Source organism: Anolis sagrei, chromosome 1, assembly GCF_037176765.1.
Source record: "Anolis sagrei isolate rAnoSag1 chromosome 1, rAnoSag1.mat, whole genome shotgun sequence".
Taxonomy (NCBI): Eukaryota; Metazoa; Chordata; class Lepidosauria; order Squamata; family Dactyloidae; genus Anolis; species Anolis sagrei.
In genome coordinates this window covers 105,111,635-105,125,659 of record NC_090021.1, presented here as the reverse complement: position 1 = coordinate 105,125,659, position 14,025 = coordinate 105,111,635, and the positions used below count along the sequence as shown (strand labels likewise).

Genomic DNA, 14,025 nt, shown 5'->3' with positions numbered 1-14,025 from the left:
GGCTGAGGTTACATTCAGTCAAGAGCCTGTCCAATTTGAGAATAGAGTTCTGAGAAATGCTTTCAGGAACTGAACTTGAATAGTCCCCCGAGGCCCCAAGTTTATTTCCATCTGCAATCAGGATATCTCTGTGACAAACACAGGCAGCCCTTGCAGGCCCATATGGATTTTTTTAAAGAAAGCCTTAAGGTGTGATAACAAATTACCTGGGTGTGTGTTTAAAAAGGGCCACAAGGGAATGTAAACAATCCCCAAATTCGTGCCCGCAAGAGAATCCTAATTGTACCACAAAGCAAGCGAGGCGAGAGAATTAATCTATTTAAAAAATGAAACAAATTTACATTTATTTTAAAAATGCCCTCAAATAATTTCTACACAAAATATTCCCACGCCTCCCCCATTTACATAGTTGCTTGCGCACATTTGGTTTATTCATCAGACCAGAGCCTTCCTAAAAACCTGTTGTTCCCCAGACAGTCCGTTAGTATGGCACCATTTCCTACTGCACTTTGAAACCTGTTTTTTCCCCAGCCCAAAATCCATTTTACTGCCACATTTGGGCTCTTCTTTCACCTTCTTAGTGAAAGGAGCAGCAGGCTCTGGCAGTTGCTATGGAGGGGTGCAGGGGTAAGGGCCCAGTTGCCAATCTCAAGTGCAAATCTGGGATTGAGATTTCATGATGCCATGTAGAGATGGGGTATTGGGTGTCTTGGGGGTGTTTGTGTGTATACACTGTGAAGGAGGTGCTAAGTTGGCCTGAATGCAGTCAACCACAGCTCTGGCAGGTTGCAGAGGAACAGAATGTTTCCAAAGGCAGAGGCCTCTGAGAGGAGACAGCGTTTTTGAGCTGCTACTGACAGGGTTTGAATATGACGGACAGGTCTTTGAACTGAGTTTTTTGATTTGAGAGAACTACCCCTGGTCTTGTGGAGATTAAAAATAGATTGATAAACCTTCTCATTTTAAACCTGCCTCTGGGCTCTCTGTCAAACCTGAATTGGAGTCTGGTCACACATACCCAAACTAAAGAACTCGCATAACAACACAGCCAAGAGGCCACATTTAAGGGGTCACCCCCAGGCCCAGTAACCCTTTTCAGCAAGGGAACAAGAACAAGGGGAGAGGCCTTTCTTAAGGGAACTGTGACAGCTATCTTTTGCAAATGTATTGTCAAAGGCTTTCATGGCCAGAATCACTATTGCTGTGCGATTTCTGGGCTGTATGGCCATGTTCCAGAAGCATTCTCTCTTGACGTTTTGCCCACATCTATGGCAGGCATCCTCAAAGAGGTTGAGGGGTTTCAACCTCTGAGGATGCCAGCCATAGATGTGGGCAAAGCATCACGAGAGAATGCTTCTGGAACATGGCCATACAGCCTGGAAAACACACAGCAACTTATTTTTGTGTTCTCCTATAGATCCATGCATATTGCAAAGAGTGGCAGATGCAGGTCTAACATCCCATGTTTTCTTCCAATATCATCACTTTGGATTTTATACTTTCCTTCTAAACCATTGTTAAAATTTCTATTCTGCTTTTCTCAAGCTTTCTTCTGTATTTTGAAAGTGGTTTGCTGTCATTCTACATGATAAAGCAGAGCTTGATATAAACTTTTATTTTGATTCATACTGCTGTTTCAAACCCTGAAGCTAAGCACAAATTTTATAAAGTTCAATTGGCTCTAAGGTCCCCTAATCATGATCAAAACATATACAAACATTTTAGTATACCTACATCTTATAGTGTGACCTGTGTATATCAGCTGCTAAATTTATATAGCACATATCAGGAGATGCACCAGTATGGTGTTAACATTTGGCTTGGACGTTTTAGTATAATCTTTTGTGTGATACTGAGTAATTCTGACACAGCACAAAGACATATTCTGTTGCAGTTTATGAAATATTCTCTTGCTTAATAAAAATACTACATTGTTGAGTATGCACTACTAATACATATTTCACAGAAAGATTATGCAGGACTTCTACAAGGTAGCAAACATCGCAGCTACCATACATTTAAACACAAATGTACACAATGCAAATGTAATATACTAAAAAAACATTTTCAGAATTTCCTCTGTTACACAAGTTAAAATAACCGAATAATGCTTTCAGGCTCGTTAAACTAGTTCAAGGGATACAGAATTTTAAAAATGCATGAAGAAAATGTATTTTACACTGCTTTCACAATATTCTTGAAAAGAGAAAATGTAATAAAATGTAAGTTTTACGTATAACATTAAGCATTTAAAGAGTTTTCACAAAAACATTCCAACATATATGAAAAACATGGGTTTAAAAACTTGTGTCACATTAAGACAAAATGACTTTTTATAACCAATTAACTCTTTCAAAAAAAGTCCAATGCATATTAGATTTGCTTACAGGCATTAATGTTGATTCAGACTTCAGCTTTGTCTTAAAGACTCACTAGAAACAGTATCTGAGCACAGGAAGAAACATGATTCTAGCTTATTTGCCTACTGAGACTGTTTTCTGTTTTGAGGGAAGCAGGTTTCTCTTTAGTTACAAAAGGAATATTTGAAAGCATTAAATCCACATTAAGCATTAGAAGGTATTGTGCCCACTTCATTTGCATTTCATTCTGCTCCAGGCTTAGACTGAGTTGAAATACACCCCATCCTAACTCTGGTCCTGTGCCCAAATTTAGGAATCTATACACGCAACCCACATCCTACTTATTACAGAAAGGAAAGGACACCCAGAAAAATAATAAGGGAACACAGCAACCTTATTCAATTACTGCCAGTATTAAAACTCATAGTGAAAGGCCCAGTTCTAGCTCTAGCAGATTCTAAAAAAGCTTTGCTTGTACTATAATTACACTACAACAATTAAAAACCTGCGTGAGAATTAAACAGGCTGTATTACTCTTCCCACCAATAGAAAAAGATCTATATATGGCTTCTAGCCAGTGCACAGTTGTAATGTCATTATGTTTTGGCAGCTTCAAGACAGTGGTGACAGTATGATTTTAAAATAAACCATTCCAGTGCAGCAGAAAAAAACTATCACTGCACAGAATGCTGCCAAAGTATGATGATGCGGCTTAGGACTAAAGTACTAGTAGGCTCTTAGAGTAAGGAGAGGATGATTATACTAAATCAATGCTTCTGTAAAAGTATTACAAAATTTAAAGAGTTTTACACATTGAAGCAAGGCCAACATTAATTACCTTTCATTTAAAAAAACTGAAAATTTCTGTTTTCTTTAATTTGTGCTCACAAACACTGTCATAAAAGAAACAGAGACATTAATCTTCTTCAGATGCTGACTGATTACTATTTCTCTGATAAAAATTCCGTGAGTATGAACGAGAACTGGAATTAGTATGTTTCCGAGGAGATTTTGACAGAGATCTAGTTGGAGATCCTGAATGCTTTGGATGCGATCGTGACTTTGTTCTTGAACCGGAACGCCTTCGATGGGACCTGGATGGTGATTTTTCAGCATACTTTGAACTCCTGTGGTTGGACTTTGATCGCGACCTTCTCCTGGGACTCGAATTTCTTTGGGGTGTGATTGATCTTCTTGGTGAGCCAGAATGCCTTGGAAGAGATATTGAGTGAGACTTAGATTGGCTGTAAGAATACTGTCTACGACTTAACCTGCCAATTACCCAGAGTATTAAATAAGGGTTGTCAGTCTCGCTATTTATAAATGGAAATAATACTATAACCTAAATATAGGCAGTCCCAAAGTTATGAACAAGATAGGTTCTATAGGTTTGTTCTTAAGTTGGATTTGTATGCAAGTCAGGATAGATACATTTTAAGTGTAACTCCAGCCATATCTGTCTGTCTGTCCGTCCGTCCATCCATCTCTGGATTGCATAGGGAAGGGCAAACAGCCCTGTGGTGTTTGTTTTGCTGTCTGTGGCCCTGTTCATAAGATTTCACATATTTTTTCTGTCCCTATGACAATTGTTATTGTTATCATGCCTATGGGAATTGTCACTGCTACTGTAATTTGAAAGAGCTAGTTTATAGAATAAGTTTTAATGTTTATATTGGAAAGTGGCTTGCTGTGGAAACAAGGATTGGTAAGAAAGCTTCAGTGGAGACACTTTCCCCCCCATGAGAACTTTTTCAGGAGTGGATTTCCCTTCCGAGGGGATGATTTCTCTCACTTCCTGTTGCCTCACCCGTTCTTAACTGAGTCAAATGAATGAATGAGTTGTTTATTGTTCTAGCCATAGGCCATGATATCAAATAATGGACAACTTTGGAAAGTACAGTATACACTTTCCAATATAAACATTAAAACTTATTCTATAAACTAGTTCTTTCAAATTACAGTAGCAGCGACAATTCTCATAGGAATGATAACAATAACAATATCTGATTTGTATTACCCTGAACTGTTTCCATTTCCATTTCTAGCCTCCGCTGTGGACTTTACACTTGGATTTTTGGGGCTGCAAAAGCAAATGTGGCTACCTTTAATGTTATATTTTTGGAATAATCTGCTAATAGGTCACAGATAACTGCCATGCTGCCCTTTCCTCTAGAAGGGCTCCCAGGAGATTGTTTCAGGGGTCATTATACAAAGAGCAATGTAACAGATAGTGTATTAAATCTTCTCTTTCCCTTGACCCACAAATACAAAGTCCTTGAGCATGCGGAATCCCTTTATATCTCCCCTCTAGCCAGCCTTATGCCACTGTCTGGAAGCGCAGGACTGTAAATACACGCATTAAATCTTGAAGATATTGTAGGCAATATTGGTTACTCTTTATTAGGGGATACCAAGCAGTGAAGCCCTGCTGTTTACTAGCCCACAAGTTGTCAGATGCATCCATCTCAAAGATTTTATCTCTAATCGTCTTCTTGTTCAACTGCAATAGGGTTGTTGTTAACCCATCAAAATACGGATGGTGCAGAGCCAACCAATATTGAGCCCAGCCTCTCTGCTTATATTGCTCCATCAAGCATTGCTTTGTTATACTCTCATCCCCCATTTCCAAAAGTCTCAGTTCTTAACTACGTGTCATTTGTACGTTGGATATTTGTAATTCGGAGATGGCCTGCAGTTTGCTTACTTTACTTCTTTAATGCATTTTCCTTCTCGCTGGTTAGAATTCTTTTTGTTTAAAAACATTTTCCAAGGGTGGATTCCACAATAAGATCAGCTGATGCATGCCCAAAAGTACATTCTCTAAACAAACAACAACTTTATGCATATTTTATTGTATTCTCTCCAAGCAATCAGCAAACTTACTCTCTAAAACTGTCCGAGTGTCTCCTGCCCCAGTCCCATGAGGAACTTCTGCTTCGGGTCCTTCTTCGGCTGCGGCTTCTTGACCTTCGGTAGTCCATTGGTGAACCATGGTGATGCTCTTTGGATTTCATCTGACCTGGTGCTAGAATTTAAAACAGAACTAGAACATTGCAAGAAAATCATAGTCTCTGCTATCTTCAGCACACATGCATTTATTTGACTTATTTACAAAATGTCCCTCCACCTGCTATACATAATCCTTTGCATATATTTTACATTTATTCTGCATTTTACTTTTCATTTTACATTACAAGAGTGGCTTTCTTAAACATTTTGTGGAATATGTAAGTGAAGAGTCACTTACTTTTACGATCACCTTGTGCAAATTGTATTTCAATTTGCCGGCCACATACCCACTTTCTATTCAGGTTATAAAGAGCGTCTTCTGCATCACGAACATCTTCAAACATGATTGTCTGTTAAGGATGCTTTAAACATGCACAAAGCAAAAAGGTATCATATAATATTGACCACATCATTCACATACTATCTAAATCAAAGAAGGTGTTCTGATATGCTACTCCAAAGTGAAAGCTTACAGTTACTTTACATTTTATATGGCCATTTGAGCACAACAGTATTCCTGTAGCGGTTATGGTAGTAAACACAGATTGGCCAGTTTCATGTTAGTCCTGATTAAAGTAGACCCATTCAGTCAATGAGGTTTATCTCTATCTTTACCCAATGTTCAACAATTCGCTGAACACCTCTACTCTGGTATGAACTAATCAACAGGATATAAAGACATATTCCCAACACTCAAATGCCAGGGAATTGAATGTATGGGCTGCATGTTCCAGACTATATCTGCCTCCAAAAGTCAGGAAACTCAAACTTACCATAGCTCCAGATCATGAAAAGGGTCCCACTACTTTAACTCCATCTTAGCATTATCATTTTACACAAAGAGACTAAGAAAGTTTCAGTATGAGTACAGATATTTCTCCAAGCTATGTCTCCTTCAAAATGCTTTGTGTTATGCCAAATCAGTCTGTGATAAAACACTTTTAATTTATTAATTATTATTTATTTACTGCTTTTCTATCCCACTCTTCTCAACCTGAAGGGGACTCAATTTAACTTTAATGCTAATATTACTACTAATAATAATATATAATCTCTATTAGCATACATATGAAATTATTGCAGACACTGCTTTCCATTCTAGTTCTGTGGCAGGCAGATGAGCACACAGAGTTGTTCCTTATTAAGGAAGAAATTCCCATGTCTTTTAGATCTCTACACTTATAGAGTAACTGACATTTGGGCCTCATAACTAATATTACTATAATCACGTCATAACTACATGGTAAAATATTTATTGAGTACAATGAAAAGATTGTCTATACTTATACTACTTTTTGTTTCCTTACTCTTAATATTTGAAACAAGTAGTTATCAATGTCACAAATATTACATTACACCACCTAGAACAGTGCTGCTCAAAGTGCTGGTCTGTGACTGTTGTCACTCCCTGAACGGTTAGCTGCCAATCTGCAGCACGTTTCCAGGAAACTAAACAAATAAAATACAAATAACAATATGAACCACAAATGATATTGGTTCGTGGCCATCTTGATTTCAGCTGCAGGTGACCCTTTCACAGGATTTCTTAGTAAGATTGTACAGAGTACTTTCCACTGAGGATGAGAATGAGATTTGGCTAAGATCATCCAGTGGGTTTCCTGGTGAAGCCAGGAATCAAACTGTAGTTTCCCAGACTCCAGCACTAAAAACTATTCTTCTACAACGGCTCCCCGGCGCTCTCAAATATCTGCAAAGTGACCACAGCTCTGCCATCACATCAGATAGTTTGAGAAGCACTGAACTAAATGACTGATATTTCTCAATATTCCACTCAAATCTAACCTGTTAGGGAAAATAAATAAAATAACGAACAATTATTTACATACAGTTCTTTTAAATTAAATTGAGAAATATTTAAACAAGAACAATTACAAACAAACAGGTTCTTGATTGAAATTGATGAGCTTGAGCGATAGGATACAAAAGGAAACTTTGGCAGTTACCTCCACGTCACTTGATCTTGACCTTTACTCTTTAGGGCTTGCTAGATGGACTTGACAAGGGCCGGAGAACCAACCAAATCAGACTTGGCTTTGACTTTGGAACTCGAGCAAATGTCGGAAAGCCGAAGCCTTAACTTGGTGTTGTGGCTTTGTCTTTTCTTTGAGAAAGGACTTCCCCTCTTCCAGGTTTCTTTTTATCTTTGCCACCCTCCCTCTTTATTCCTCGAAGCTTGGACTTTAAGGTGTCTTTTGGCTTGCCTGCTTGGACTCTATCTAACCAGGTTCATTCAAACTTTGGGGTGCTTGCCAGCCACTGGGGACTGCTTTACATTTTCTGAGACAAAGAAATAAATACATTCCATTAGGATGCAGCAAGACAAGACATCTTCACAAACATGCAGTGACACAAAGGATATTGTATATAAGCAAATCCTCTTGGGCGTCTTGTGTAGAAGTCAAGCGGAACGTACACGTCTACTACGGGGCCATACCGACCAAATTCATGGCGCAAATCCTCAGGCCTGAAGTATTTCAGATAAAGGCAAAAACATTATTGTTTCTGTATTGTGGAACTTTTAAAATAACACACAGCTGCAGGATTCAGCTTATCTTATGTTCCAATAGTTAATGTTCAATGGTCTCTGCCTAATAAAGTTTCTGGTGACTTCACAAAAGACAAAGAAAAACCTGGATCCCAAAATAAAGTTTTAAATTTTACTATTCTCACACGTGTTCAAAAAGATGAGTCGCCTCTGCCCTTATTGAGATGCCTACAAACAAAGTAATTTACAACAGAAATAACATCTGTTATGAAATCATAATACACTTTATATTCTGTTCTATCTCCCTGAGGGGACTCAGAGCAGATTACAGTATACACATATATAGGTAAACATTCAATGCCTTTTATACAGTAACAATGACATATTCAAATACACAAACAAAGGCAAAGGTTTCCCTCCCATCTCTGGTGTCTGGAGGTGGTGCTCAACTCTGGCAATGGTGGGGGGATGCTCTTGTTCCATTTCTATGCCAAGGATATTGTCCATAGACACCTGCTCGTCATGTATTGATGGCATGGCTGCCTTTTACCGTCCCGTTGAGGTGGAACCTATTGAACTACAAATATTGTAAGTTTTTGAACTGCTAGGTTGGCAGAAGCTAGGGCTAACAGCAGGAGCTTGCCCCGACCCGTGGCGTCGAACTACCAACCTTCCAGTTAGCATGTTCTCTGCAGCTAGTGGAATAATTCGCTGTGCTACCATGGCCCCTGACCCTAACATGGACATTTTCTTCTTCTGTATGATTTTTGACATCTTTTGTCTGATTAAGAAGCCAATGGACTTTTAGAAACTTGCATGATGTATGTTCTGCATTTGGACAGACCAATAAAGGTATTACTGTTTTGTGGATAATGTATTTTGTTACATGGCCAGCACTGTATTTCTTTCCTGTGAAGGTCAGCAGTTCGAATCTGTGGGATGGGGTGAATTCCCGCTGTTAGCCCTAGCTCTTGTCAACCTGGCAGTTCAAAAACATGCAAATTTGAGTAGATAAAAAAATACCACTTTGGCGGGAAAAGACAAAAGAAACTCCAAGCAGGCTTGCTGGCGATACAATCAGGAGGTAATAACGCAGGCTCCTTGGCATGAAAATGGAAAAGAACACAAAGCCGAGTACTGCCTCTAAAAGTCGGAAATGAAAAAGGAGAAGCCTTTGCCTTTTATGTGTTTGTCTCATTGTATGTGACTGCAAAGCATTGAATGTTTGCCTATGTCTGCTATAAATGCTATTATCTGTTGAGTCCCCTAGAGGAGAAGGGCAGAATATAAATAAAGTATATTATTATTTATTTTTAGTGTATTTTGTTCCTTCTATCATATAGGGAATTATGTGCAACTAGAGTAACAATTTTTAAAAATCAATATACATGTATTGTAAAGTGTCAAATAGGAACAAACCATTACAGCTTCCTTTGTACAGGATGTGATGTACAAACCTGGTCTTTCTGTCTTCTGTTAAAAACAACAGAGGCCATTTTTAAAAGAAAAGTAAAAACGGTTCTCCTTTTCTCTCTTTTGTGGTGTATTCATAGCTCTTCTGTCTACTTCTTTTTGGAATTGGGATGTATGAGGGATAACAAGATACCACACCCTTTCAGTTTTGAAATATATACCCACATATTTAAAAGCGTAGCTAAAAGAAACAGATTTCAGATATCCCACTTTTGCCTTTCTCTCGCTTACAATGCCTCTGGGCCCCAAGGCACCTTTCAATGGATCCAGTTAAGAACCCCCCGCAGCTACTGCCTGAGTTCTGCTGCTTTCCAGTCAGTCAGAAAAAATCTTGAAGAGTTTTGAAAAGGAGGGCTGCTTGTGAAAGTTGAGAAGAGAGCTTCAGGATGCAGGTAGAAAAGTCATAGGGATTAAATGAGCAGGAGAGAAATCAGAAAAATGAAGAGGCTTAAAAAAGTCAAAGGTGGGGTAAGATAAGCCAGGTAAGAGTAGAATAGAAAAGTTGGGAAAGGAAGGGGTAGCAAAGTCAGTAAGAGAAGATCAGCTGAGAAGAACAGTAAAGAGATACTGGTAGATGGGAGCAGCCGGGGAGCCACAATACTAGATGCATGTGAGGGATATGTGACAGGATGACAGAGAGCAGTATAGAATAACTTACTAGTTAGAGCAGACAGGGCAAACTTCAGCTCTCCAAATGTTTTGGACTTCAACTCCAACAATTCCTAAAAGCCTCGGGCCCGTTCCTTTTTCGTCTCAGCTGTTTAAGTGAAAAGGAAGGGGCCTTGGGCTGTTAGGAATTGTGTGAATTGGAAGTCCAAAGCACCTGAAGTTTGACCATGTCTGAGTTAGAGAGCTGAGAGGGAAGAGATCTGGAAAATGCATAATTGTAAATAATGATTTGTGGCTGCATTGTAATATTGTATATGATGTGCAAACTTAATAGTTTTTAAAAAATTAAAAAGTGCTACTTAGGGTGGTCTTCTCCCTCCTTTTGTGTTTTGGAGGCAATGGCTCAATGCTCTTAGAATAGGGAAAAAACAACTGACGAAGGTTATCTGGAGGCAAATGACTCTATTTTACCTCCTCAGGAGATTTTACCTCCTCAGAGATGTCTGGCTGAACCAGAAAACAAAATAATAGGATACCCTTCTATGAAATAGACTCTTTGTGGCAGCTTCAAATTATGCATAGAGACACAGGCCTCTTCCACAGCGATGAATAAAATCCCACATGTTCTGCTATGAACTTGAATATATGGCAGCGTGGACTCAGGTAACCTAGTTCAAAGCAGATATTGCGTGATTTTCTGCCTTGATATTCTGAGTTACATGGTTGTACGGAAGAGCACACAGCAGCCATTTCCCTGATCCGGAGGCCCTCATTCTGCCCCACAAAACTCACTTGAATGATAATAATAATAATAATAATAATAATAATAAAACCTTATTTATATACCGCTCAATCTCCCCCAGGAGACTCAGAGCGGTTCCCAGGTAACATCACAAAACATACAAAGTAAAAAACAACATAACAACGAAACAAAATATAAGCATAAAAATTGTCGCCATAACACACATATATTAAAAGTAATCCTGCCTGTTCAAGGCAATTAAAATTTTTTAAAGGCCGGGCCAAGATTTGTGCGAGCCCAAATATTCTAGGGGGCCCGGGAATTAAGTGCAATGCTATGGCAGGCAACAATAATATTAGGTATGGGTCTGTGGCTGTTCATTCTGGGGCCGATTAGATGAAAGAATCTGGGTAATTGGTAACTTGGATACCCAACTGAAAGCCTTGATACCTCAGGCCTGCTCTAGGCTCATCAGGCCCTCCCCAAAAGGCGGCAAGGCAAGCCTCTCTCTAGTGCTTGTATGGGAAGAAAGTGCTCTCGGGGAAAACAGACTACGTTTTCCTGCTTTCCAGTCGGAAAAATGCAATAGTTTTGAAAAGGAAAGCCATGGAAGTGGGAAGTGTTGTTTGGGGAAGTTCAGAGTGGGGAGAAGGGGAACCCAGTGCAGTTAGGAAAACCATGGAAGACTAAAGTGGCAGGGAAGGTGCCAGGAAGATGGAGAGGGGTGAGAAAGCCAAAGGTAGGATTAGAAAAGCCAAGGAAGGGGGGGGGGAGAGACGGGGAGGAGGACTACAAACACCTGGGACAAGGGGTTGCAAGGCCAGTAAGGCCCTATTTATGCTGCTGTATAGTCCAGTTTCTGAATGCAGATTATATGCTTGAAACTGGATTATATAGCAGTGTAAAGGAGGTCTATGGGCTCTTCCACACTGCCCTTTATCCTGGGATCTGATGTCAGATTATCTGCTTTAATGTGTTGTAGAAGGCTTTCATGGCTGGATTCATTGGGTTGCTGTGAGTTTACTGGGCTGTATGGCCAGGTTCCAGAAGCATTCTCTCCTGGCGTTTCATCCACATCTATAGAAGGCATCCTCAGAGGATGTGAGGTCTGTTGGAAACTAGGCAAGTGGGGTTTACGTATCTGTGGAATGTCCAAAATGGGGAAATGAACTCTTGTCTGCTTGAGGCAAGTGTAAATGTTGCAACTGGACACCTTGATAAGCATTGAATGGCCTTGCAGCTTCAAAGCCTTCTGGAACATGGCCATACAGCCCGGAAAACTCACAGCGATCCAGTGATGCCGGCCACAAAAACCTTAGACAACACGTCTGTTCTAGGCTCCTCGGAGCCCTCCCAAAAGGCGGGTGGCGGGACGGCAGGTCTCTCTCCGGGCTTCCTCCTTCGGGCCTCTCTACAATGCTTGTATGGGAAGAAAGAGCTTCCTACGAGGACAGGCTACGTTTTCCTTCTTTTCAGTCAGAAATATGGAATCGTTTTGAAAAGGAGGGCTGGCTACTTTGCAGCATAAGTATAAATATGTGAGAGGAAATCATAGGGAGGAGGGAGCAAGCTTGTTTTCTGCTGCTCTAGAGACTAAGACGCAGAACAATGGCTCCAAACTACAAGGAGATTCCAATTGAACAGGAGGAAGAACTTCCTGACTGTGAGAGCTGTTCAACAGTGGAACTCTCTGCTCCGGAGTGTGGTGGAGGCTTCTAAATAGAGGCTGGATGGCCATCTGTTGGGGGTGCTTTGAGGGCGATTTTCCTGCTTCTCAGCAGGGGGTTGGACTGGATGGCCCACGAGGTCTCTTCCAACTCTATTTAACCCGTGGAAGTAGGAAAAGTCGCACAGGGATCTTCAGGGTGGAGAGAAGACAAACTCAGTGGGATTGGAAAAGGGAAGGAAGGAGGGGAATGGGGAGAGGGCACAAAAGGCAGGTACAAGGGGGCTGCAAGGCCCCGCCTACACTGCTGTATAATCCAGTTTCTGAATTCAATTTATGTGCTCGAAACTGGATTATATGGCAGAGTAGATGAAGCCTGAGGGCCCTTCCACACTGCCCTTTATCCCAGGATCTGACGCTGGGACAAAGGCCTTCGGATGGAGCAGAAAAGAGGCCCCTTTTTCGGAGTGGGCCTTTGGGGGCAGCTTCAGCAGAGGGACAAGAGGCCCACGACGCCGCCATGTTGGGCCTCTCCTCCCCTTTCGCCCTCACGAAACCTGCTCCAAAAGCCGCCCTGAAGCTCAACAAAGGGCCTTGGCGCCTCGGGCCTGGTCCCGCCTGCTCGGGCCCTCCCTCCCTCTCCGAAGGCGGGAGGCCGGCCTCTCTCAGGGCCTTGTCTCTCCCCAGGCCTCTCCTCCTCCTCCTCTCGCTGCTCACCTGGTGGCGTCGGCCACGTTCCTGACGAAGAGCGAGGTGTTGGGGGGCCGCGTGTAGCGGGACATGATGGCGGCGCTCGTCTCGACAGAGAAGGAAGGCGTTGGCGGAAGCGAGGCCCGCCTTAGTCGCGCGCGGAGGAAGCCAGGCGCCGTCAGTCAAGGGCGGGAACAAGGGCCCCGGCGGAAGCAGAGGGAGGGGGGAGGGGCCCCCTTGGCCTCGTTCCCGCCCACTAACAGGCCCGCCCCTCCTCTCTTCAGGACTGGCTCCCCTCTTGAACAAAAACCAGGCTTTGGGACTGTTTTGTTTCCATGAGGCGAGGCCTTCCTCTTGAGGAGGCCTCTTGGTAAAACGTAGCAGTATATCTGTTGTTCATATATAACAGACATGGGCAAACTTGGGCCCTCCCTCCAGGTATTTTGGACTTCAACTCCCACGATTCCTAACAGCCAGTAGGCTGGGTTGTTGTAAGTTTTTTCGGGCTATATGGCCATGTTCTAGAGGCATTCTTTCCTGACGTTTCGCCTGCATCTATGGCAAGCATCCTCGGAGGTAGTGAGGTCTGTTGGAACTAGGAACATGGGTTTATGTATCTGTGGAAAGGCCAGGGTGGGACAAAGAACTCTTGTCTGCTGGAGCTAGGTGTGAATGTTTCAACTGACCAACTTGATTAGCATTTGATAGACTGGAAGTGCCTGGAGCAATCTTTTGTTGAGAGGTGATTAGATGTCCCTGATTGTTTTCCCTGCTGTTTTGCTGTTTTAATTTTAGAGTTTTTTTTAATACTGGTAGCCAGATTTTGCTATTGTGTTGTTATGTTTTTATTGTATTGTGTTTTGAGGCTTCGGCCTGTGTAAGCCGCATCGAGTCCTTCGGGAGATGCTAGCGGGGTACAAATAAAGTTAATAATAATAATAATAATAATAATTTTGTTCATTTTCATGGT

General features: G+C 41.5%; 1 protein-coding gene across 1 annotated transcript; it reads right to left on the bottom strand.

Moving 5' to 3' along the window:
* Positions 1-1,878: 1,878 nt before the first annotated feature.
* Positions 1,879-13,244, bottom strand: SRSF12 (serine and arginine rich splicing factor 12). Its single transcript, XM_060753017.2, has 5 exons — positions 13,083-13,244; positions 7,750-7,854; positions 5,608-5,711; positions 5,244-5,385; positions 1,879-3,571 (listed from the first exon to the last, which is right to left on the bottom strand). The coding sequence occupies exons 1-5, from the start codon at positions 13,145-13,147 to the stop codon at positions 3,277-3,279; spliced, it is 711 nt and encodes a 236-aa protein (XP_060609000.1). The 5' UTR covers positions 13,148-13,244; the 3' UTR covers positions 1,879-3,276.
* Between the last annotated feature and the right edge of the window lie 781 nt (positions 13,245-14,025).

Bases quoted from the DNA above. Each gene is read 5' to 3' on its own strand.
- SRSF12 (XM_060753017.2), bottom strand. From the start codon at position 13,147: ATGTCCCGCTACACGCGGCCCCCCAACACCTCGCTCTTCGTCAGGAAC. The intron at 5,712-7,749 runs ATATCCTTTGTG...ACAGACAATCAT, and splicing joins AGAGGATTTGCTTATATACA to GTTTGAAGATGTTCGTGATG. The intron at 5,386-5,607 runs GTAAGTGACTCT...TTTAAATTCTAG, and splicing joins TGCACAAGGTGATCGTAAAA to CACCAGGTCAGATGAAATCC.